The following is a 26,344-nucleotide window of genomic DNA, read 5'->3' as shown; positions in this document are numbered from 1 at the left end:
GGCGTTCTTTACAGATTGATCCTTTTATGCATCAAATTAAATAATAAATAATGTCTACGTAACTGTTTATTTTCCAGTATAATAAATGTCAAAATAGCTTTCTGACTTCAATATTCTTTATATTAAATCTTGTCAGTTCACCCATATAAAATAAGATTTAACAACCAAATCTAGTTATTACTTGATAATAAGAGAACCTGAATAACAGAGTTAGTAATTAAAAAGCATAGGGCTTCCCTGGTGGCGCGGTGGTTGAGAGTCCGCCTGCCGATGCAGGGGACACGGGTTCGTGCCCCGGTCCGGGAAGATCCCACATGCCGCGGAGCGGCTGGGCCCGTGAGCCATGGCCGTTGAGCCTGCGCGTCCGGAGCCTGTGCTCCGCAACGGGAGAGGCCACAACAGTGAGAGGCCCACATACCGCAAAAACAAACAAACAAACAAAAAAGCATAGACTTTGTTGTCAGCCACAAGTGAGTTCAAATTTTAGCTGTTTATCTTACTAAGTGAATGACCTTGGACAAATTACTTAACCTCTCTTGAATTGAGAGCTCTAAGGCCTAATATTGATTGTGGTCAAGATTAAATGAGATAAATTACGTAAAGCACACAGCATGGCATCCCAACAGGGCAGCACAAAATCAATGTTAGTTCACTTTCCCATTACTCTTTGGACCAGAAACTTACCAGACTCATTGACCTTGCTCTTGAACAGAATTTGATTAAAATAATCCTAGTTATCCTAATTTAGATATTAGAATGAAAGGGGCATAAAAGAGGTTATCTAGATGAATGTGGATAAAACTCCACATATTCAACCTCAAACTGTACGAGTAGTTTCAGATGAAAGTCCTAATGCTCTAATGCCTAGTCTTTTGCACAGCCACCTAAGAAACGTGACAGCTCAGCTATTGTTTGAATTTTTGGTTTGAGGCAATAGTTCTACTAAAGACTTTTGTGGAGCTCTCCCTAGGAAGATCTTTCATAGACCTTTTATGGAAATATTAGGACAATTCAGTGTGACAAAAAATGTTGGTTACCCCTTAGGTACAAAGCACTATGCTGATGCTGGGAAGCAAGAGTAAACCATGGTATTATCCCTTTTCTTTAGGAGCTCATGATCAGGTAAGTAGACAACTGATTAAATTGGTGGCATTTGTTGAACATTCTAAAATTGATCAGGAATGCAGAAAATGTAAAAGGCTGATGTAGAATATTGCAACTTTTATGTGAAAATATTTTATGGAAGCATAATTAGTTTGCACTTTGACTTTTAAAACATTTTAGGAAAGAACATATTTCATGGAAAGAAAAGAATAATGAAGAATAAAAGTTTTCTTTGGGGTGATGTCCAACAAAATAGAGATTTAAACCAAGCTGACCTGCAGATGAAAGAAGTGTATTTTGCAGGGAAAGTCATTAAAAACACCTTATAACACGTCGTAAAGTCCAATAGCAGAGGGAATTGTGACTCATTTAAACTCTAACAAATGACGAATCCATGTAAGTGGGTCTCACAGGCAGTTTATAATCAATCATAGTCAATGAATCTGTGAGTAAGTGGCACACCAGCCAAAGAACAGAGAATGAATGGAGTCTTTTAGGCTAATTTGATATAACACAATGTTTAAATAAGTGTTATGAAGCGTAGAGAAAAACAACTGAATAAACCATACTTTATCCTTCTGAAATAGGTAGGAAATTGCGCCAAATAAAAGTCACAATTGCTGGGCTTTGTTTAGCAATATTACGATGCTAAAATAAACTCTGAGGCAGTCCTGATGTTATGCCAGGTAACAACAATAAAAGACCAAATTTGTGAAATTTTACTAATGATGTTTAAACAACATGACAGGTAAAATGAATTTAAAATAATAATCCAATGTAAACTGCATTTATTATGTTCATGTCAAATATATTCAATTATACTGTAAAGGATGCATTCACCACTTTATAAACAAATTTAAAAATTCTATTGTGAGCAAGGCTCTGTGCTAGGTGATGCAGGAATAACAGTAAATTAACTCATCTACCTCTTAGAACACAGAACAAAGAGTATGGGAAACAAAGAAAAACGTTATCTCCTAGATGAAAGAGTAACATGGACAAGAATAATACTAGTCCATGTGCTCTAGAGAGTGCAAACACTTTCATATATATTATTGATACATGGCTTCCAGAATCCCTGCCTGATACAGAGGTAAGGGACATGTATCCTTATCCACAATAATAAAGGGAAGATTAGACATGAGCTCTCAGCTCACTGTCTAAATCTTTTCCATTAAAATAGGCTATGCTTCTCCTTATGAACATGTATTTTATTTACATGATGCTGACAATCAAATAAAGAAGTAGCACTAAAATGAGGTACCATCTAAAATATGTGGGTTGTTACCACTTATGTGATATTTAAATAAGCAGATAGAACAATACACAAGCAACCTTAGGCAAAAAGGAATTCTTACAAGAGGGTGACTTATCAGAATTCAAATGTCAAATTTCCTTCTAAGTGAGCCACACAGATTAGTTCTTAAAGTATTTAATTTTTGGTTTTTAATTCTCTGGTCCTAAATAAGCATGAAGTGAATGAAGCAACACAAAGATGCTAATAAAGTGGCAGCACCTTCATCTTATGTTTTTAAAGCAACACACTTCTGAGTTACCAAGTGACTGAGCTGCCAATCACACTCTTTGTAACTTGAGCTATAAGAAATTGGCTTGAAAATAAAGGCTTTCCAACTGACAGCATGACTATGGGAGGTTCTCCATTTAACTATCAGATGCTATTTTTTTGTTTTGTTTATCTTTGAGCTTAAAATAAAATGTAAAAGAAAGGCTGTCACTTAAAAAGCAATTAAGTTTTTTAAAGAAATGACTCATTATTGCTAATCTCCTTTGTAATGGAAATTACAGCAAGTATAAAATACTTTGCACACCATGTTTTAAAGATATTGTTCACGTGAATTCTGACTCTAGTGGTAGCACAGTCTATTTTATTTCACTTTGGAAAGCTATACCATAATATAGCAGAGAAAGATCTGTGAAGTCTTGATCTGCAGTTGAAAAATCATGAAAAGAAGCCTTCAGAGTTTTCAAGAAGAAAGTCACATTAATTAGCCTTTGAAATTAGTCTTTTTTATTAAGGAAAGTGCCAAGTGTTTTGTCAGGTAAACTAAACCTATCTGACATTTTTTAATCTCTCAAAAATTGATACTATTAAAATTTTTATTTTAAAAATATTACCTAACTTCATAATTTTGCACTTCTAAATCAAGTATGCTACCAATATATCTATGAAAAAGAATAACCAATAAAAGTAAATAAAGATAAATGCACAGATCCTCTATTTCAGTAAACACTGTTATTAAAAACTTAATCTAGTATCAATGAAATTAATCCCAGTATAGGAAGGCAAATTAAAAAGTATATCAAATATTGTTATGCACTTTATTTAATTTTCAATAATCTCATGTTCTGTTGGAAATAAATTAACTTTCTAATCATTCAAATGGTAAAATGTGGAAAATAGTGCATGCTGTATTAAAAAGTGCATACTAATTACCATATTAAAGACTGAACAATTTAGAAGAAACATGTTTAGTTTTTATTAACTCAGTGTTTTCCAAACTTATTTGGTCACAAAACTCATTTTTAGCAAAAAATATGTTAATATTTCTTGTTAGAATATTTTTAATGGAATGAAGATAATCTGTCAGAAGATATTTCTCTAGTTCAAATTCATCTTCCTGTTAGTACTCAACTGAACCATTTCTTCCAAATAAAAACCATTACAAATGTATTCAAAGGAAGGCATTCTTCAGAATCCGTCACTGGCCTTTTGGGTCAACAATAATAGAATTATCCCTGAAATCCTATCACCAACTGTTAACACTACTGGCCTCAGCAGTTTTAATAACCTTGGAGTCACCAAAGTGATATATTGAGGAAAGAGTTCAGCCTGACTTGTATAATCTTAGTTAATGCATCTTGTAGTCATCACAATATTTGCCATCATAATGCCTAAGAGTATCATGGTATATGTCAAAGCCTCATATCAAGGCCAGCTTACACACCAAATTTTTTTAAAATTCCCATTTACATTGCAACACCATTCCTAGTTCCCTCCCAATGATAAACAGTGGAGCATTATATCAAGAGACATGGAAAAAATGAACAATAGTGTTTAAATTCTGGAGTTGTTTATGTTGATTTTAATTATCTTTTGCTGGGATTCAGTTAAGGTGCTAATTTGCACTTGACAAATCCTCTGCAAATCAAGCTGGTCTCTGTTTTTCTGAACCAAGGGAGCTGTAATATTTGGTTGAAACACACAGAATTGCCAGTATTTGGCTATTATTGACACACATAAATCCCATATTGCTAATATAGGGATGGTAAGGTGTATCGTGCCTAAATATATCTTAATCAAAAAAAGAGACTGTAAATGTTTAAGGTAAAGGAAAAAGCAGAATATCATAAAGGGCCTCATGGAAGAGAATGTAGCCAAAACTGATGACCTGAAAAATCAGCATCTAGGGCACTTCAGTTCTGAACATTTTTTTCTTTTTTTTAATGAAGTTAACCACCAAAGTTTACATGCTATAAATGAAAAATAAAACAATAAAAATCTTCCAAAATAGTGTTTTTTAAAATAGTGAAATGTAGATATCTATTATGAATGGATGCTCATTAATTATTGGCCAGCATCTAAAACCCTAGATGTGGACTCAACTTTCTAGCAACTGAGCACTGGTGATTTTATTATAGTTATTCTTGAAAATATTATCAATAATTGCTTTTCAAGTGTTGGCTTAGGCTAGAGATTAGTTCTACCTCTTTAAAACCTTTATGCAAGTCCTACTTCAGATAGAAACTTTGGAGGCAGAAAAGTACCTGGTTTTTGCTCTCAAGTAATTTATAATCAAGATGACATATCTAAAAGTAGTATCACAATGAGATTCAGCATGAAACCAACGTTTTGGTCTACCACATATATTCAAAATTATGAACAACAGACATACTTCATTGTAAAAATTGTTATACATTATTTCAATGATCACAGAACTGAGATTAAATAAAGACCTTTTTAATAAATAAAGTGCAGAGTTGTAAAATATAGATACCCAGTTTGTTTCCTAGGAAATCCCTTGATAAATCCACTTCACCAAGCATGAAGGATTCCTGACAGTGGCATGGAAAATATAACTTTTTCAGGAGATGACTCTTAGTTTTGCTTTTTTCCACGTCTAGCCAACAGCCATTCCAACATCCCTTCTTTTCTGATTACAGATAATGCTTTTTGTTCATTTTCCACAGGGGAGCCTTAGAGATGAAGGCTTGACTAGTTAAGCCAATCATTGAAGGTATGTCATTCTCCCTACAAGTGATGGTTTCAGAAAAGGGTTTGTGGCAACTCTTTAAGAAGCCCTGAGAAGAAATGTACATACACATATGATAGATATGCTGAAGCAATGACAGCCGTCTAGTATTTTACCACATGAAAGAAAAAGCCTGAAGAGAATAGAGTAGAAAGATAAAAACAACTTGAGTTCTTGATGACAGTGTGGACATACTGAATTATCCAACCATGGAAATTCTTTATGTTCAAACTTGCTATATGAGATAATAAACTCCTTGTTGCTACCTAAAACTGAGTCTTTGTAATACTTGCAGCTGAAATCATCCCAACTGGAAAACACGCTAATATCTGTCTTTAGACAACAATGTTGAAAATGCATGTCACAGAGCACAGTATTAACCAGAGAAAACCATATAGATAATTTAAGACAATTACTTCTTAATTATATGAACAGTTTACTACAAACCCATTTAGTATATGACTACAACATGCTTATTACTAGTTTCGGCACTTTTATATCATCAATGGAGAAAAAACACTTTCAAAGTACATTGCATATATCTTTCTTCAGTAAAACAATATGGGGCATACACATAATTGAATTTACTAAATAAATTATTTTTTAAAAATTACTACTTTCCTTTTAGTTGCAAGACACTGAATGAACTAGGTGCCATGAGGGACCACCACCTTCGAACAGCTAACAACCTAATGGAGAGAAACATATCTTCATAGTAGATTAAAATACCTCCCTAATTGACTCCTGATATAAAAGGGAGATAAGTAAAGAACAAATTAACAAATATTGGAAATATTAATAAACAAAAGTGGATCAATTGAAAATATTTAGGCTGGAGCACAGAAATCTGAAAGGATTGAAATTAAGGAAAAGAACATAAGAAATGTGTGAAACATGGTGAAAACTCTAACATGTGGAAAACTCAAATATCAGTGTAATCATATTCTCAGAAAGGGAGAAGGGAAAGAACAGGATAGGGTCAATATCTGAAAAATTACCAGCCAATAATTTTCTAAAACTGACAAAAGATGCCAAGCTACCAATTCAAGAAGCTCTACGACTTCAAGCAGGAAAAATAAAAAGAAGACCACACTTAGGTACATCAGAGAAAACTTGCTAAACACCAGAGCCATAGGATAAAATCAGCAAGAATAAAAAAAAGACGTTAACTTCATAGGAGCATCAATATGACTAAGAGCTGACTCATTTCCAAGGAGCAAAAGAAGCCAGAAGACAATGGAGCGGCATCTTCAAAGTGCTGAAGGAAAATCAACTGTCAACCTAGAAATCCATACCAGCAAAAATTCCTTAAAAAACTGAAGGCTTTCACAAAAACCACAACCAAGAGAATTTGTCAAAATCTGAAGTACACTAAAAGAAATATTAAAGGCAATTCTCTAAGTTGAAGAAAAATAATCTGGAATGAAAACAGAAAGCATAGAAAAGAACAAAGTAAAAGGTAAAGATATGGATAAACATAAATGAATATTAACTTTTCAAAGTTACAATAATAATACTTTATGAGGTCTCGAATATATGACAAATTCAAATACATGTTACAATAATGCAAAATAGTGATGAGGTTAAGTGGTTAAATTGCCCTAAGTCCTAGCATTATCTAGGAAGTATGAAAGTTAAATTTACACTAGAATGTAATAGGTCAGATATGTATGTTGCCATCTCTAGAGTAATCACTAAGACAAAGATACAAAACAAAAAAAAAGACACAAGAATGCATAATTAACAAGTTAATGCACAATTAACAAGGGGGAAGTTTAAATAATAAAAGTAAACAAATAGTGTCTTAGTAGATCTAAATCTAAGTATATAAGTAACTACTTGAACTATAAAGGGAGTAAACAAACCAATTTAAAAGACAAAGATTATCTGGGTAGATTTAAAAAACAACTATATATTGCTAACAAATGACAGATTTTAAATATATGAAAGGTTGAAAAAAATGGGAAAACATGAAAAAGATAAACCATTGTAAACAGCAAGGAAAAGAAAGTTATAGCTATACTATTATCAGACAAAGACAACTTTAAGGAAAGAAACATTACTAGACATAAGGAGAGATATTTCATAATGATAAGAAAAAGTCAATTCACCAGAAAGATAAAACAATTCTAAAATTTCTATCCACCAAATAATAAATAAACAGCATATAGAATAAGTCTATACTTAAAACTATAAATCTATATTTTTTAATGTCCATATGGACATTTGATAGTGTTACTTAATATTTATTTAGCACTTTACCCAAGGCTTTTAAACAAGGACTGAGTATAAATCACCATTCTCCTGCCTTATTTGCTTTGCCATCAAATCATAACACAACTTCCAAAAGAGACATGAACATTCTCATTCATCTTAACGGTGCATTAATGTCACCAAGCTATAGCTTTTCTAGTAGAATGTGTGCCCACTCTATTAAGTAAGAAGGAGGCCAAATATTCCATGCTTCCTTTTTTAAGAGGCTTAAATTATTTTATAAAAATGAAGGCATCAAATATACTTGAATTAAAATATGAAATCATACAGAACTCTTAAGATTTTAATAAATTAGTGTTCTATTTACTGAACATGAAGAATTTTAGCATGGGAAGCGTTCTCAGAGATGAGCTCTGTGGTTAGATGCCTGTGTTAGAACCTCAACTCCATAACTTATTAGGCTTGTTACATTGGGCAAGTTCTCTAATATTTCTGTGCCTCAGTTCTCTCAGCTGTGAAATGGTCATAATCACAGTACACACTTTGTAGGATTATTATTAGATGTAAATGAAACAATGCATCTAAGAAACCTAGAATAGACTCTGGCACCCATTTATAAGGGCTGTGAGTAAAATAACTATGAGTCTGTAGTCGTTGTGGTGGTGGTGATGATGCTACCAGTAATAATGGTAGTGGAACCATAACAGAACAGTAATAGTAATAGAAGTAGATGTAGTAATGGTAGTGGTGGTGGTAGTGGTGATAGTAGTAGTAGTAGGAGTAGTAGTAGTAATGATATGATAGTTATGATAGATAGAAGAACTATTGCGATAGTCTTCATTGTCAGTATAACCATCAATTTCCAGGGGCCACACACTCAAATACTTCCAGAAATCATGCAAGTGATATCAATGAATGAAGTAAGCCAGATCTAAGAGAAGTGTTGAGGACTACAGAAAACAAGGAAACCTATGCCCTGTTTAAATGCATTCAAATTTATTATTTGAAACACTGATATCACCGAGGAAAAACAAAGTATGTGACCTAGATTGTAACAAGGATCAACAGTTTACAACCTCTGACTTAGTCCAAGTTATGCATTTAATTTTTTTTAATATGGTTGTTAATATAGCTAGTCACTGTGATTGAAAGTACCCTAAGTTTTTTTTGTTCTGTCATCCCCCAAGTTATAACCCTTCCCCTCTCCCCACAAAATCCTGAGTGCCAATAGGTATATATTTGCAGCTACTATTTCTCAGCATTCTTGAGCTTTACAAGGCTTGAATTTGGCACTTAGGGTCTCAGTTTGAGTACTTCTTTTGCCTACCCTACTTGTAACTGTTCTCTTTCACTGCATCATGCATTCAGACTCTGCTTAGCAAGCCTGCTGATATCCATCCTTCACACATCCCCAGGCCCTCAGAGTTAAGTTGCAGCAAATATCGTTGTCAATGCTGGTGGGCTGGCAACATTCCAGAACCTCATCACTGGTAACCTTCTCTATCCTTTTGATCTTAAGTATGGCTTATAGGTGATATTGATGAAATGGCTAAAGGAACCAGATGTGTTGTCTGTGGTAGAGATCCCTGTCACAATCACAGAGAGATGAGAATCCTACATATTACTGTATAGACATTCAGCTGATTTAGAGATTGCTGATGCATTACACCCCTTTGTCTTAACAGGGGTTTGCAGTTTTACAGCGCCAGTGAAAATGTTTAGCTTCATTTTTCTCAGTCAAATTGATAAATGTAGTAAAACAGATTTCTGAAATCTGTTTTACTACAATGAATCCAAAAAACAGTGTAACACCTTTTGCGTTTACTAGGTATTACAATACTCAATTACACCCACAATCATCTACACCCACCCAAAGGTCTCATGACTTACCTTAAGAGCTTCATAAAAACTTGCTAGTAAAATCTGATTTCTTTTTCACAATACTCTAAATCTGTTCTAGAACCACAGAATCAGCCTGAGATGGAAGGTTTCTAAACATTAAGATCAAATAGATCTTACGTGTGTAAAATAGAGATACAATGTGAGTCACATAGAGAATTTTAAAATTCTTATTAGCCTTATTTTAAAAAGTAAAAAAGAAGATGAAGTTAATAGTAATATTATATTTAACTAAATATATCTAAAATATTATTTTAATATATAATTAATATCAAAATTTATTAGACATGTTATATTCTTTTTTCATACTAAATTTTTGAAATCCAATGTGTGGTTTATCCTTACAGCACATTTCAATTTGGACTAGCCACATTTCCACTGTTCGAAAGCTTCATGTGACTGATGGCTATTTTATTGAACAATGCAGCTCTAGACAAACCTCCAGTCCAATGTATTAATAGATGGTGACTTAGCTTCTGTCTGAACATGGCTATTTTCTCTTCTTTTCACCTCAATTTCTCATTTATTCTAAGCTTAAGTTTCCTTTTAATGAGTCTTATTCCATCTTTTCTGGTTTAAACATCGTTTTCCTAGGTCAATGGTTCTGAATCTTTTTTGGAACATGGTTCCTATTGAAAAGATAAAAAGTTTGGGTCCTTGCTTCAGAAAAACGTACATTTCCATTGTTATGAGTTGAATTGTATCCCCTCCCAGAAAGATATTTTAGAGTCCTAATCCCCAGTACCTAAGAATGTGACCTCACTTGGAGATAGAGTATTTAGAGGTAATAAAGTCATGAGCTCATCTGTGTGGGTCCTAATACAATATGATTGGTGTTCTTATTAAAAGAAGAAATTTGGACACAGGTATACATAGAGGGAAGATTATGTGAAGAGACACAGGGAGAAGATGGCTATTGACAAGCCAAGGAGAGAATTTTGGAATAGATCCTTCTCCCTCATGGCCCTCAGAAGGAACCAACCCTGTTGACATCTTGATTTCAGACTTCTAGTCTTCAGAACTTTAAGACAATTTATTTCTATTGTATAAGCTACCTAGTTTGTGGTACTTTGTTACAGCAGCCTTAGCAAACTAATACATGCATACATACATATAACTTTACATATAATTCCAAAGGGCTCAAAGATTCCCCACTAAACATTCTTTAAGAACCAGAGGTTGGGCTTCCCTGGTGGAGCAGTGGTTAAGAATCCGCCTGCCAATGCAGGGGACATGGGTTCGAGCCCTGGCCCGGGAAGATCCCACATGTTGCAGAGCAACTAAGCCTGTGCACCACAACTACTGAGCCTGAGCTCTAGAGCCTGCAAGCCACAACTACTGAGCCCACATGCCACAACTACTGAAGCCTACGTGCCTAGAGCCTGTGCTCCACAACAAGAGAAGCCACGACAATGACAAGCCCATGCACTGCAACGAAGAGTAGCGCCCGCTCACCACAACTAGAGAAAGCCCGCACACAGCAACAAAGACCCAACACAGCCAAAAATAAATAAATTTATAAAAACGAAACAAAAACAAACAAGAAAAAGAACCAGAGTTTAAGAACTCACTTTGGATTGAACAAATTAAAAAGCATTTATGTAGTGTTTCTGTCACTTATTAACATTAATTATATCAACCAACATTTGTCCTATGTCCATTCTCAGATCAGGCTTCTTACCACAAGAATGGTAAAATAACATTTTTAAATTATTCTCAGAATTCCTGCAAGTCACTGCATGTTCTAAGGTTTAATATGATTCTCATGGGTTATGCTACACTTTGAGACTATAACCTTATTTACATGATCTTCTGCTCATGTTTAGTACATGTCCTCTTAAAATTGGGACATACAGAAATATAGGAAAATATTTATTTTCTTTAGATACTTCCCTTTTTCTCACCTAATTCATATATGATTCAAAACCATATAAAGCAGAGTTTCTCACTTGGGTTCCACAGAATAATAAAGCCCATTTTAAAAGTTCCTAAGGTCTTATAATTTTGAGATCTGTTTCACAATACATTCTATCTTTCATCATTATGCACATTAACATATTAGAGACTAGGAGAGATTATGCAGGAAAGAAAAAAATTGTTTAAGTTAAATAAGTGACCACATAGTTTTTTCTCACATATGTATTACCCATTGAAACATCATGTAGATGACTACTTATGTCAAGTCGCCATACTCTGTAAAATCCTAGTCATACATACTTGGAGAAAGATGGTATAAATGTAGCCACATAGCAGGCTAACCTCACGTTATTTAGATTCACTGGCCCAACCCAGTTAGCCACTGTTGGCAAGATAGTTACTGCCACCAACAACACTGTTGGATGTGGGTATCACCTTCCACTGATAATTAAGTGAGACCTATTTGGTCCAGGCATAACAGTTTCCAGTCCTCATGGCTGGAAACAGTTCCCAGTCCTCCCAGGTCCTGACAGAACTCCATATCTATCAAGTTCAGGAAACAGAGGATGGGGGAACAGCAACGAGGGTAGCTGGGGCAAGAACTCCACAGACTCCCAATTCTTACCTGAATTTCAGTAATTTTTTTAAGCATAAATACTTCTAATATTGCTGTTTGCTTTTTGCTCATTTCCAGAGCAATGAAGTATATGTTTATTTCTTTTTTGGCAATTTTAGATACATAATTACTTTTGGAGGAGAGATTCTGCCAACCTTCTCATCACCCATAGCCGGAGACAAATATCCTTAACAGAATTTATTTTTGTCTCTCCAAGAACATAAAAAAATGTAGAAATAGTTGCCTAGGAGGTTATATCAAAGTTATATTTTAATAGTGGGGTATAGAGAAGTTATCACAAATCTGCTAAATACCTTTGGTACATTTGAGAGTTCTCAGGTAAATAAAATACTAAGTCAAAATCTAAAGCAATTAGTATACACAGGGAGTGAGGTAAGTCAGACAGAGAAAGACAGATACTGTATGATCTCACTTATATGTGAAATCTAAAAAAGCCGAACTCATAAAAACAGAGTGGAATGATGGTTACTGGGGGCTGGGGGTGGGGAAACTGGGGAGTTGTTGTTTAAGGGTACAAACTTGCAACTAGTAGATCAATAAATCCTGCAGATCTAATGCACAGCAGAGTGATTACAGTCAATAATACTGTATTATAAACTTCAAAGTTGCTAAGAGACTAGATCTTAATTGTTCTCACCACAGAAATGATAAATATGTGATGTAATAGAGGTGTTAGCTAACTCTTCGGTGGTAATCACATTGCATTTATAAATGTACCAAATCAACACATTGTACACCTTACACAATGTTATATGTCAATTATATCTCAATTAAAAAAAATATACAGAGGGATGACCTCAATAGAAATATGTACATTCTGGAATTTTCTCCACAAGCTTTACATCATAAAGCCTAGCTTGTTTAATCTGATGATATTGACTACCTCTATGGAAAATTTATGTATAAATAGGATCTCTCTTCTCTTTAGAAGAAAAAAATGCTCTCATTATTCTATTGCATCAGTGGCAGTCTCTTTAGTGCTAGCAAAGTCCCAAGGGTTTTTACAATACCTCAAAAAGAAATGTGCAAAAGTGGGCACTCTATTATTACAGAAGGCAAATATTTTCTCATTCTTTTCTCCTGTGTGGCCAAAAGTAATGTACTTAACATTTCTAGGCCTATGTTTCCTCATCTGAAAAATGATGGGCTTGTACTAGCAGATCTAGAACTATATTAGATCTAGATTTCTCAAATATATGCCATCATTCCTCTGCAAAGTTGCTTATATATAAGAGCCCATGATCGCTAGGAAATACACTCAAATTGCTTTTCCAGTTTTGTGATAGGTTCTACTAAATCAAGCTTTTTTACTCAGAATTTATAAACAAGTGTGCCTATGATAAACAAGCTGGATAATATTAAGGGCAGAGTCTGTGATTCTAAAGCTGAATTCTGAGTAATCTCTTTGGCAGGACATGCTGTTATCCCCTCTGTGAGGAGACATTCAGTGTTCAAAGCAACGAGCTCTTTGATACTTGGAAATTTTGCATTCTGTTCTATTTTTAAAAGCTACTATATCAGTATTCATCAACTGTTTGACATGGCCATTCATTTATATTCAAAAGGCTATTCTATAATTACCCTTCCTTTCAGGAAGCCCACCAACTAAGAGAAGCCTGAACTACTGATAGCAGTTATACAGGGACCTTCCTGTTGGTTAAGCAGGAGGACTAATTAAATGAATGTGCTAAATCTCGGGCTAATAATTATGCAGAAAAGTGGTAAGAAAGCTTATTTTATCAGTTTTTAGTGGTTGTGCACCTTTATATGAAGCTAAGAAGGCTAAAACATTCTAGAATAAGTATATTTCTTATTTGAACTTCTGGTAAGGCTGATTTAATTGTTCTCTAAATGTTATAAATTTGTCAATTTCTAATAGAAATAACTATAATTTTAAAATACTGGTTATTCATGAAAATAATTTTAAATAATATTAAAAATAATTAATGACATGTTAAAATAAGTTCTCTTGTGGTGGCTAAGTAGGAGCCATTAACCATATGTTTTCAAAATGCTTCACATAAAGATCCTATTTCTATAAAATAAACCCAATTTTTCCCTAAATATTCACATGCATTTTGAATTCTGTTAAGACTAAGAAATGCTTTGTAATAATTGCCAAAATTCTTAGAACATTCACATACATTTAAAACTTGTTTTCACATAATTCTACTTTTATTGCAGTATCAAAATGGTTATAAAACAATATAAAAATCTGCATAACCCTAAGTTATTTCTTAGGTTAGATCAGCTATTGTTGGGGCAAATGAAAGGCCACTTGCACGCACTGCTGCTTAGTGGCCTTTTGTCACTAAAATGCTATACCAATTACACTTATATCTCTGTATATTTTGGTGAGGTTCTGTTATTCAGTGGACCTAGTTCAACTTGAAGTTTCTCCACAGTGATGGACCTCAGGTATTACCTTGAATTGTAACTAAAGAAACAGAGGATTTCCTGTAGAGAAGGTTGTTTAATAATATCTATAATAACCCAATACGTTTCCATTGAATTAAAAAACAAAAACAACTCTGGAGGTAGGAGGAGTCCAGACTAACCAGGAAAGCCACAAGGAGTTAATACCAACTAGATGAGAATGCAAGTGACCCATCCTCCTTTGTAATCCAGGAATTGAGCTATAAATAGGGAACACAGCAACTAGTTTATCTGTCATAATCTTAATCTGAAACAAAGTGAATATCTATGAACTCTAGGGCTTCAGTATGCAGTCACAGTTTAGAAAATAAAGTCTGTAAAACAACTGCTACCTCTCTAGAAATTCTGGAAATTAAGACATGGAGAAAGCAAATCTTACTAGAGAAAAACATAAAACATAGTCGTGGGGTGCTATCGACTGTGATGTTCAAGTTTTAGAATACTTCAGAGATCTACTTTTAGCTAATAAACTGTTAGTGAATATTTTAAAGGTTTTTCTTAAACCTTTAAATATGGTGTAGTACATATGAACATGATGTCACTTATTGGATTGAACTACTTGTCATTAGTTATTTCCTCAACAATCCTAACGATGAGGGAAATTTAAAAACTTTGGAGGAAAAAAGTAATAAAACAGATTGCTTATTCATAAAAATGTTACCTATCAGTTTCCTACAAACTACAATATCCCTTCCCTACTTCTGGGTATATGCATAAAAATTGTTTAGTGGTTCCACAATATTCATTCAAATCTTTTACTTGAATGAATATTGTGGAACCACTAAACGATTCTGGGCTCACTAAACCTCTTCATTATGCAGGAATGAGGTAATAATGTAAACAACTCATGAGGAAATCTGGTGATTTTAATAATTAATAATGAAAATATATTTTTTAATAAAAATTACTGTCAAGTTACAGATCTAGCCATTTAAAGAAATGGCTTTCTGAAAGATAAATGTATTAAATCCCATCGATTTGTTTTCCTCTAGTTTTTATTGTACAGAAAACACACATGAACCTGCAGTATCTAAAATAAATTCATGTATTTACTGGTACTCTAAGAAGTTATTGTCAAGACAGCAGAATAGGGAAGAAATTCTCACTGTTGTACCCCAAACACATAGTAGTAATATATAAAATACCAAAAGACTAAACTGTGATTAAAAAAAAAAAAACTCATGGACTAAGAATATATTTTGTCTCCATAAAAGAATAGATTATGGAATCTGGTAAATTATGAGGCTGATTTTATTGTTTAACATGTATAATGTTTTTCCTCAGATCTACGGAATCTAGTGCTTAATGCAAAATTAAGCATTTTAGATCTAAGATTCACTTTTTTTTCCTTTAGCAAACCAGTTTCATGAACACTTCTTGCTGAAGCAGAGAGAAAAGAATAGTTAAAACTTCTAATAAAAAATGCTCTTAATTCTTGACATAGAAAACTTGTAAAAAGCAAGTTAAATGCAAAACAAAAAAAATTAGAATCAGAGACCTATGGTCAAATATGTTGTGAACTAGATATGAGTTAAAGAAAAAATTCCATGTAAAATATAGAAAAAATATGCAATGACCTAAACATTTTTGAAGAGAAATTTTGCCAAATTTAAAAGAGTACTATTATAACGTAAAGCTTTGCTTAAAAGAGACAACACATAAAGGACCCCATTCTCATGTACCCATGTTTAACTGTATACTTTCTCTTCAAAAATAATTTTCATCTACATCAAAGTTTCGTGAGATACTCTGAATAGGGAACAAAATCAAAGGCCATTGTGTTTAATAAAAATTCAGAACGTTCAAATTGGAAAGAGTACAGATTCTCTTTCTTTGTGAGCTTTCAATTACATCTGATTATTTTAAAAAAGGATTTCACTTTAAATGGGCCACAAATGTAAACCAAGCATAGCCTCCAAATGAAATTTTACTCTCATGTGCAAAATGAGAGTCTGTGTGTGACTGACCCAATTCAAATCTAATTAGAATCAGATTAATCAATCAACTAATTTAATCAACAACAGAACGTTTCCATGAATGTAATTAGACACTTTCCTGTGTCTTTGTTCATTTATTCTACCTTCTTTCCTGTCATTAGGGGAAGTGCCCATGCTCCTAGCTAAATGAATCCTGCCGTTTGTGCATCTGATCCCATCTTATCTACTTCGAGACAGTATTCTAGCAATTCTTACCTCTGTCTACTGCCTGGACATTTTTTTCTCTCTCTCCTTATGTACTCCCATCAGTATGCAAACAAAGCATTATTTCTCTCATCTAAGAGAAAAAAAAAACCCTCTTGACCTCACTTCCCCCTCGAGCTCTTGACCTGGGTCTTTCCTTTTTTTTTTTTTTTACAGTAAAACTTGTTAAAAACGTTGCTTATATTAGCTATCTCTTCTCCAACTCTCTCTTCTCATTCCTTTTGTGCCTCCTATTCTATTCCCCACCATTCCACTGAAAATGTTTTATTAAGAGCCCCAATAACATTTATATTGCTAAATACAGCAGTCAGTGCTCATCCTCCTCTTCCTTGACCAATTTGCAGCATTCAACTCAGCTGATCACAGTCTCCTCCCTGAAACACTTTGTCGACTTGGCTTTCAGGATCCCACACCTACAATATTTGCTGCTCCCTCAGTCTTCTGCGTTGGTCTCCTCATCTTCCTGACCTCTGCACACTCAAGTGTATTAGGGCTGAGTCCCTGGACCACTGCTCTTTTCAGTCTTCTCAAACTCCCTTCAGATCTCAGCCAGCTCTAAATACCATCTTATTTGTCAGCAGGAGCCCTCCCCCAAAGTCCAAATTTGTATATCCATCTCTCTACTCAATATCTCAAAATTAATGTTTCCAAAACTGAGTTCCAGCCCTTTCCCTCGCAGTCTCCCCCACCTTGCTAGGTCAACTGCATCTTTCAATAGTTCATTCCAAAAAGCTTACCATCACCGCTATCTTTCTCTGATGACCCATACCCACTTCATCAGCAAATTCTGCTGCCTCTAAACATTTCTAGAATCTGCCCTTTGTTTACCACCTTCACTGCTTTCACTCTCGTCTAAGGCCCTCTCATCCTTCACTCACTGTTGAACTAGCTTTCTGTCTGTTATATCTTCTGCACTTATCATCCTATATTCTCAACACAACAGATTAATCCTGTTAAAACTTAAGTCAGGGGCTTCCCTGGTGGCGCAGTGGTTGAGAGTCCGCCTGCTGGTGCAGGGGACACGGGTTCGTGCCCCGGTCTGGGAAGATCCCACATGCCGTGGAGCGGCTGGGCCCATGAGCCATGGCCGCTGGGCCTGAGCATCTGGAGCCTGTGCTCCGCAATGGCAGAGGCCACAACAGTGAGAGGCCCGCGTATCGCAAAAAAAAAAAAAAAAAAAAAGAAACTCAAGTCAGATCATGTCACTTGACTAGTTAAAATTCTGTAACAGTTTCCAGTATCACTCAAATTGAAAACTGAAATCCATACAATGGCCTAGAAGACCTTATACATCATCTGGCCTCTTTGACCTCATCTCCTAATACTCCCTATCTTCATCTTTCCACTTTATGCATACTGCTCTCCATGCTATTGCTTGAACACATCAGGCAAACTCCCACATTAGGGCTTTTGTACTTAACTGCTTTTTCTGCCTGGCACGCTCTTCCCACAGGTAGACTTACACCTTATCACCGAGGTCTTTTCTGGTGCCTTAGCTAAAATCACAACCCTCATCCCTATTCCCACCCTGACATTTTTTATCATCCTTCCCTGGTTTATTTTTCTCCTCAGCATTTATCACTAACACACTTTAATTTACTCATCTTGCTATTTCTGTTTCCCTGGCTAGAATTTAAACTCCACGAAAGAGGAAATTTTTGTGTTTTGCTCTCTACTGCATAGAAGAGTTCCTGGTACATATTTGACGTGAAGACATATCTTGCTTATCGTTTATGCATCTTTGTTTAATGAGGAATAGTATACCTTGATGTATATGTGTGTGTGTATGTATATACATGTGCATGCTTGCTTGTTTTGTTGTTGCCAATGAGTTGCTGCATTTTATAATAAATATTAATTTTTAACATTAAGTACTTGTGGTTTTAGACTAAAAACCCTAAAGAATGTGTGTAGAAAAAATTATTTTCATAACATTTTTCTTTAAGGTTTATTATCATAATAAGTAATAAATAATAAGCCCAAGTGAGATGTTCAACAAAGGAAATAAATGTATTTACTTTACCTGGACTTAACCCAGAGGGATTAGGTGGGATTTCACTTTCCTCATCAGTACTTTCATCATAGATTGCATCTCTGTCAGTAGTCATTTCAGAACATGTTGGAGTTTCCCTAGAAACAGAGAGAGGTAGACTTATGGTTCATTCCTGGCTAGGTATCAAATTCACCAGTAAGTAATTATAGAAAATATCCCTGGAAAAACATTATAATTAAACAAATATATATTGAAATATATATAATTAGGATGAAAGCACTTTAAAGACTATATGTTAACTCTCTTAAGAACAAGTTTCTCTTTTACCTTATATAAATGTGGTTTAGTGCTCACTATAATTAATTCTTGAGTCAGTTTATTATCATTTATTATTTATCTATCAAATCACAATACTATTCTTCTAAATTACTTTCTGTGGGTCACAGAGTAATCAGTACTTTACTGATCTCAAAGCAGTTCTGCCTTTCATTTGGTCTCCCCAAAACTCTGAGATGGGTACCTTTATTCTTATTACGAAGATATCCAAGTAAGGCACAGAGAGTTTAAGGATTGTCCAAGCCATACCAGTCATAAGTCACCTATGATTCTTCCTTAAAAATCAAGTACATATTCACACTTAGAGCCACTTGATTCTAAAATTAAGCATTGCTTAGACATCGAGATTACAAATGTGTGCCCAACTCTATGGTTCTGCAGAAGATGAAAGCTTTTAATTAATATATTTCTTAGTGATGCCTAAGAATTAAATTAATATTATTTAGGTAAATCTCATGCCAGTTTTATGATTTAAGTCTAGGTGTGACAGTTGGGCAGGCATGGAGAGATCATGTTGAGAATTCTCCAGTCCACTGCATCTAACAACAAGAGCATCCAACCCCAGACTATCAAATGATCTCATATTACTAAAAAGTTGGCATCTAACTTTCATTAAGTTTGGGAAGAAATTCCACTAAAATGTCTGCATCTGCCATCCCAAAACAGAAAGGTCAAAATACCTTTTATGCTCGATGTTCTTTTCCAGTTCTTGAACTTCATTTAACAATTGATGTAAGCTTCTGATCTTTGCTTTCTTCTCATTCAGCACCAGAATGAACCGTTTATAAAGATCAGTCTCCAAAGCTTCCTTAGCACTCACATATTTTTCAAATCTAAAATATAAACAAATAAATAAATCATGTGTTTTGTTTTAGCATTATTCAATCTAATACTGAAGACAATTTCAAGAAAATTTTTCAAGAAAAATACCATTAAAATCATTTAAACATGTTTTCATTGATTTAAAGTTTTATACAGGTAAACAAATAATTAGAACTTATTGTTCATTAGCGTTTGTAGTTTACATACTGAGAAAAGGATAGAAATTGGAAACTGATAGCAAAAAAGCTTTTAAAACATCTAAACCTCTAAATGTAATAACTTATTCACATCTATGGTTTATTTCCAAAAGCACATATTTGTGGGAGAAATTTCAAACAAGAGTAACTATAGCCTATGTTTCTTGTACTTTGTTAATATTACTATAATAGCAACCATGATCTTGTTTTGTGATTAAGTGATTTACCTAATCTGTTCTCCCCAAATAGATTATGAACTGCTCCACAAGAACATGACATACCCAGTTGTATCTTATAACCCAGCAAACACACACACACACACACACACACACATATTTATCCAACTTGAAATTTCCAAGGAGATTAATGAAACAGCAAATGTGAAACACTATACATTTTAAATTTTAGATATATAAGACAAAACATAAAATTCTCTATCTATAATTCTTCCTACAATGTTCAAATGAGCTAACAAGAGACTTACTAATTTTAATCTCTCAGATATATATAAAATAAAGAAGGCAAACTAGCAGAGGTTGTATATACTTGATATGTGCATACACACACACCATGAATAAACCTCTATTTTAAAGATTCAAATATAAATTATTTCATGTAATATATTCTTTTAAAAGTAGTTTAGCTCTGCCTGGTTTTCTCTTTACCATACTGTTAATTATACTTGTTGTTCTATACAGGTATTCTAGTATTTTCATTATATATATTATTTAACTATATATATTTTTCAGTGAAATAATTAGAAACAAAAATGTCAAAATTTGATATACATGCCCTTATACTTTCAAGAGACTACCTAGCTAGAAATGCAAAGAATTAGGGCCTCTCAAGGGATGAAAGGGAACATATGGCATTATATTTTCTGGGACCAATTACGGCAGTCTTATACCGTAGTCATTGCCAAGGCTATGAACTCCGTAAGGGCAGAGAGCATGTATGTTTTATTGGCTGCTTTATCCTCTGTGCCTAGCATAGTGTTTGGCATTCAACACATGTTGAATAGCTATTTATCAGATAAATGAATGAAGTGAGCAAGTTAATATGGACATCTTATAAAGAAATGGAAAACCAGTGTTTCTGAATATTATATTTTTCACTCCTTTAATAGCTATTCACTATTGTAACAGTAATATTTTTCATTGTCTTCAAGCTTCTAAAAAATTGTGATATTTAAGTGATGCACATAATGGTACAGCTAAAAGAGTTTAGGCATAGAAAGGAAGAAAATAAATGAAAGAGCGTAGGGATGCTTAATGCTTATATTTTGTAAAGAGGGAATCAATTACATTGCCTAAAAGGCTAATGGACTTAAAAATAAATAAATGTGACCAAAAGATGCATGAAAGTAAAATTAAAATGAAACCTGGGATGCGGTTCAGGGGAGAAAAACAAGACCAGGGGAAGTGCTCAAAATTCCTCATCTTATAGCAGGGAGCAAACAAGTAAATCTTAAATTTCAGAACATTAAGAAGTAGAGTGAATAAGTATATGTAGCAAATCACCAAAAGAATGAAAATAGAAATTCTAAAAATTAATTACCTCCAAGGGTAGGCTAAGGATAGAGGATTTTTAATTTCATACTCATCTGTACTTGCTGAACATTTTATACAGGCTTAACTTTAATTTAAAAAATTGTTTATCCACTTGCAAAAAAAACTGTGATAAATATTAATATAGCAGTACCTCTATCATCAAGCAAAGCTCTCTGAGAAAGAAGTACTCCAAAAGGTGTGGGGAAAAAATAGAGCCAAAGTTGAGGAGAAGCTGCCAATACTGATGGCTTATTTTCAGCTGGGACGTTACTGCATTTATATTTCAGATGCAAAGTGTTTGTAAACATTATATTCTTACTTTCTTGTACTATTTTCCAATGTAACACAACAACAAATGTTAAATGATAACTAGAACATACACCTGAGTGTACAATAAAATACTTTAAACATATACAAAGGAAAAATCAGTTATAAAAATTTAAAATAAAAATCTTGTATAATAATTTAATATGTAAAACCATAACAATAGTAACCAATTAGTAATTTATCTGATTTAAAGGCATATTTAATTTCCATATAAATCACTTCAATAATTCTTGATTGAAAGATTATGTGTACTTATCAACTATCAAGCAAATTTCCAAACCTTTATTAAAATTAACATTTGGTATAACTCATGAATTAAAAATGAAAATAGATATCAAAATGAAATATATCTTTTTTGTCTAAAGAATATTATTTATCTAAATAGATAGTGTCACGGCTACATTGTCAATGGTAACAACATTTCTGTGATAGGAAAGCAAACTCAGTAGAATGCATGGCATTCTGTGAGTTAACCTTGCTTGGTTTTAGCAAAGCTTTAGGATTTTATTACAACCAAACCTCTAATCATTTAACTGAATAACACTTCCTAGACAAAGCTGGGGAGTGGGGGTTGGCTAGGAAATACTATTATTGTGAATAGTTTCAGGATATGAATTTACTCTTGATTATTAATTATTAACAAATTCAGAGAACTCTATCTTTTTATTTAATATTCAGTAACTAACAGGTACATACCATCCTCCCATCACATTTGTAATGCCATTCCTCCCTTACAGCATTATGATGTTACTATGCCTTCCATATTATTGATACTTGCCTCCTGCCAACCCTCCACCTCAAGAAATGAACAGGTATTAGTAAGTGAGACATACGGGATTCATTGCTAAGTTTAGCAATACTAAAGGAGAATTCACATACAACCAGATCAGACCACAGCTAGTCCAAGGATCATCTACAAAGCAAAGCTCAAACCTGATGAAACCATAAACATCAAACAGGAAAGGCCTAATGATGCTTTATCCTTTTAACAGTGACTGGGACAACAGAACAATAAAGTTTAATTAGCAGCCTAGGACTGAGGTTATCTAGGAACTCAGACCAAAGGATAGTACTTAAAAAAAAAAAAAAAAAAAACTAAAAGAGTAAAAACTAAATATGGAAAACACTGAATATTCAAAATAAAATATTTCTGGATGGGAAAACAAAGAATTTAAGAATAAATGTCAAAAAAACAACAAAAATAAGAGCAGAAACAAGGTAATTTCATGGAGAAATAACATCCAAAATAAAAGAGTAAATGATAACCCAAAATAAAACAATATATATGTAAATGTGAACATGTGGTACTTAGAAACAGTGCAGTAATCCTTGTATTTACAGCTCTGATCAAATTTATATCCAGGTCAGGGTTGTGCAGCAAAAGAAAATCTACATAGAGTTCAGAGGACAAAGAATGCTAAAAAGAAACGGAAAAGCAAGCAGTGGTAAAGAGATTTAATAAGCCTTTAAGTACTGAAGAAGATGGTAAACAGCTGTTCCTCATCCTTTCTGATGACAGAACAAGAGGAAATGGCCTTCAGTACACCATGAAGGACTCAGATTACCAATAGGTGGAAGGAAGAATTTTCTGCCTGTGACTGTTCTTAAACAATGTAATGGGCTACCAACGGGAGTTGAAGATACCTCTTGAGGTCTTTAAAAATTGGACTAAATTCATCTGGCTATAATGTGATCCTAGCTTGAAGGCAGAGAGATGAAGTAGAAGAGCTTTCAAGGTCTCTTCTATTCTAATGATTCCATGAGTGTCAATCCAATTCAAAATGCTGAAAACTGCCTTCAGTTATAGGTTTAATAACTATAACTCAGAGCAAAGCTAGAGAGTTTCTAACTTGATGTCTGAGTGCAAACAAAAGACCTATTCAGTAACGTGGAACTTGAGAGTTGTTATTTGAAACTAAATAGGAAAAACCAGTGAAATAAATATAGCTAATGACCTAAGGATTTACATACAATATTTCTAATGTCTTCTCCTTTATCTAAACTATACAGAATTAAATTAATCCAGTAATGTCACTTGTTTAAAATGGAGCTAAGACTGCAATTATTAAATAGCAAATAAAAGAATAACAGCAAATATATATGTTAAAAGTCTACACGTTAAAGCTCATTCTTTTTACTCTTACTGTAATTCCTCACTCCTTACTCAAACCTTATTTATTCTCCACTGTCATCCCAAATGGAAATAGCTTTAGATTTGGCTCTGATTATAATAATGATACATATTTAAATATAAAAATATATGCAAAAAATACTCCCAAGAAGTAAAGGAAAATTTAATCCACAATTTCAGACACACACTATTATCACTGAATTTTCTCCTTCTAGATACTCTCTATCTAAAGACATATTTTACAAAAAACATGAGATACTCTTCATATTTTTGGAAATTCACATTTCACCTCAACACATCATGAACATTTTCCATGGTATAAGCACACATGTATATGACTGCTTTTTGCTCATATAATATCCTATTGTGTATTAAATATATTTCAGACCTATGTACCATAGCTTCTAAGGGAATTCTCAGCACCTATTTTGTGCCCCACACCCCCACTCTCCCAGGCACACATAGTCTTGAACAATGATAAGGAAGAAATGATTGGATCATGAATGGACACTGATATAAGACTAATCAGAAGCAGCACAGGAAACTGAACTGTGACCAGGCCTAATGAGATGACCTCAACTCTACTATCTATGTGGTCAGTTACCTAACTCACTATGTTTGTATCCTATTTCTAATCTCTCTAAAGACTCTTGATCAGTACTACTGCCTTATGGAAGCAGGAGCTGTAAATCCTTTACTCATTTCCCAGTGTACTAAGGCTCTGGAGAGGGAACACTTCAGGAAATACTGCTTGGCCACGACCAAGGTGTATTTACAGTTCTTTAAAATGGCCACTTTCTCTGTGATAGGAAAGAAAACCAAATTTGGAAAATAGATAAATCTACTAATCCAACATCTAGAATACAACCAAGAGCCTAGAATTCTCTGGAATGGATTTTGTTTCCTCTGTTTGAAGGGCCACTCCAAGGGCACACATCTTCAATTCCTGAAGAAGATATGTGATCCAGTATTTACAAAAAAAAAAAAGAATAGCTGGAGCATAATAAGACTGGTGATAAGCTACATGGCTATGCTTTTGATCAAATAGGTAACTTTTTGCCACAATAACACAAAGAATTTTCTGGATAATTCAGAAATAGCAAATCAAGCATCCGTGGGGCACATATTATATATACCCTCATATGCTGTTTTACAGCACAAGGTATATTTGTCTCCACTGTCTCATCTTTGTTCCCTGCTGCTTTCCATCCTATGGCAGTGTTGTTGAATACTGATGAGATAATACCTCTTTCAACCTCTGGCAGACATTTTAAAGCAATTTGCTCAAGTACCAAGTACCCAGTCTGCATTTTTGTGGGCAATTTGTGAATCAAATTTCCAATCATCCTGAGGGTATTTTGAGTTTTTAATATAATGGCTTATCACGAGCAGAGTACGTCTCATTTCATTTGATTTATTTTGTATATAAAATAGAAAAACACACCCAAACTACTGACATGAGCCCCAAAACATGCTTTCTAGAACAAATATTTGATATTAATTCATAGGAACATGAATTTTAAAGAGAAAGTTAAAGAGAAATGCTAAATTATTTTTCTGTATGGTTTCCTAACATTTATATAATTTTGATTTGGTCTAATCACTTTCTATAATTGGAGATAAAAATTAATTCAAAACTAAAAGAGGGACTTCCTTGGTGGCGCAGTGGTTAAGAATCTGCCTGCCAATGCAGGGGACACGGGTTCGAGCCCTGGTCGGGGAAGATCCCACATGCCGTGGAGCAGCTAAGCCCGCGCGCCACAACTCCTGAGCCTGCGCTCTAGAGCCTGCGACCCACAACTAGAGAAAGCCCGTGCACAGCAACGAAGACCCAACACAGCCAAAAATAAATAAATAAAATAAATAAATTTATAAAAAAAAAAACTAAAAGAAAACAAGATACTTTATTAATGTAATAAATGAGAGCCAAATAGAACCAAGTTTTAGGTGATAGGTGTTAAGTTGATGCCTTGCATTAATTAATAAATATAAGTAAATGTATAGAAACAATTTCCTCTAGTCAACCTCATTTTCACATACATATATTGATGATGATAAAACCCTTCACGTTTTTCATGCACTCCCCCATATACTTACTAATGTCCATAAAGAACAATCTTAGTGAGTGCCCTAAAAAGACCCTAAATTGGATAAATGTTCTTATGTTTTAGAGCAACTGGTTTGAATGGAAGATAAAAAATCTACTTACTGGATGTAATAATAATTATTATTATTTTATATATTCTACATAATTATTTCAAATGTTGCAATGTATATATATACAAATGCATGCATATTATATTAATATA

At 33.9% G+C, this 26,344-nt stretch overlaps 1 protein-coding gene across 7 annotated transcripts in view; it reads right to left on the bottom strand.

Moving 5' to 3' along the window:
- Positions 1-26,344, bottom strand: part of XRCC4 (X-ray repair cross complementing 4) — a 368,161-nt gene that overhangs the window by 226,631 nt on the left and 115,186 nt on the right. For all 7 annotated transcript variants that reach the window (XM_081231084.1, XM_081231083.1, XM_081231088.1 and 4 more), the window contains exons 5-6: positions 19,689-19,841; positions 18,703-18,809 (exon numbers count right to left, since the gene is read on the bottom strand). In XM_081231084.1, the coding sequence (XP_081087210.1) occupies positions 18,703-18,809; positions 19,689-19,841 (260 nt within the window). The remainder of the gene's footprint in view (positions 1-18,702; positions 18,810-19,688; positions 19,842-26,344) is intronic.

This window comes from Mesoplodon bidens (assembly GCF_964165515.1).
Source record: "Mesoplodon bidens genome assembly, chromosome: 4".
NCBI lineage: Eukaryota > Metazoa > Chordata > Mammalia > Artiodactyla > Ziphiidae > Mesoplodon > Mesoplodon bidens.
This window is presented reverse-complemented; position numbering and strand designations above follow the sequence as displayed.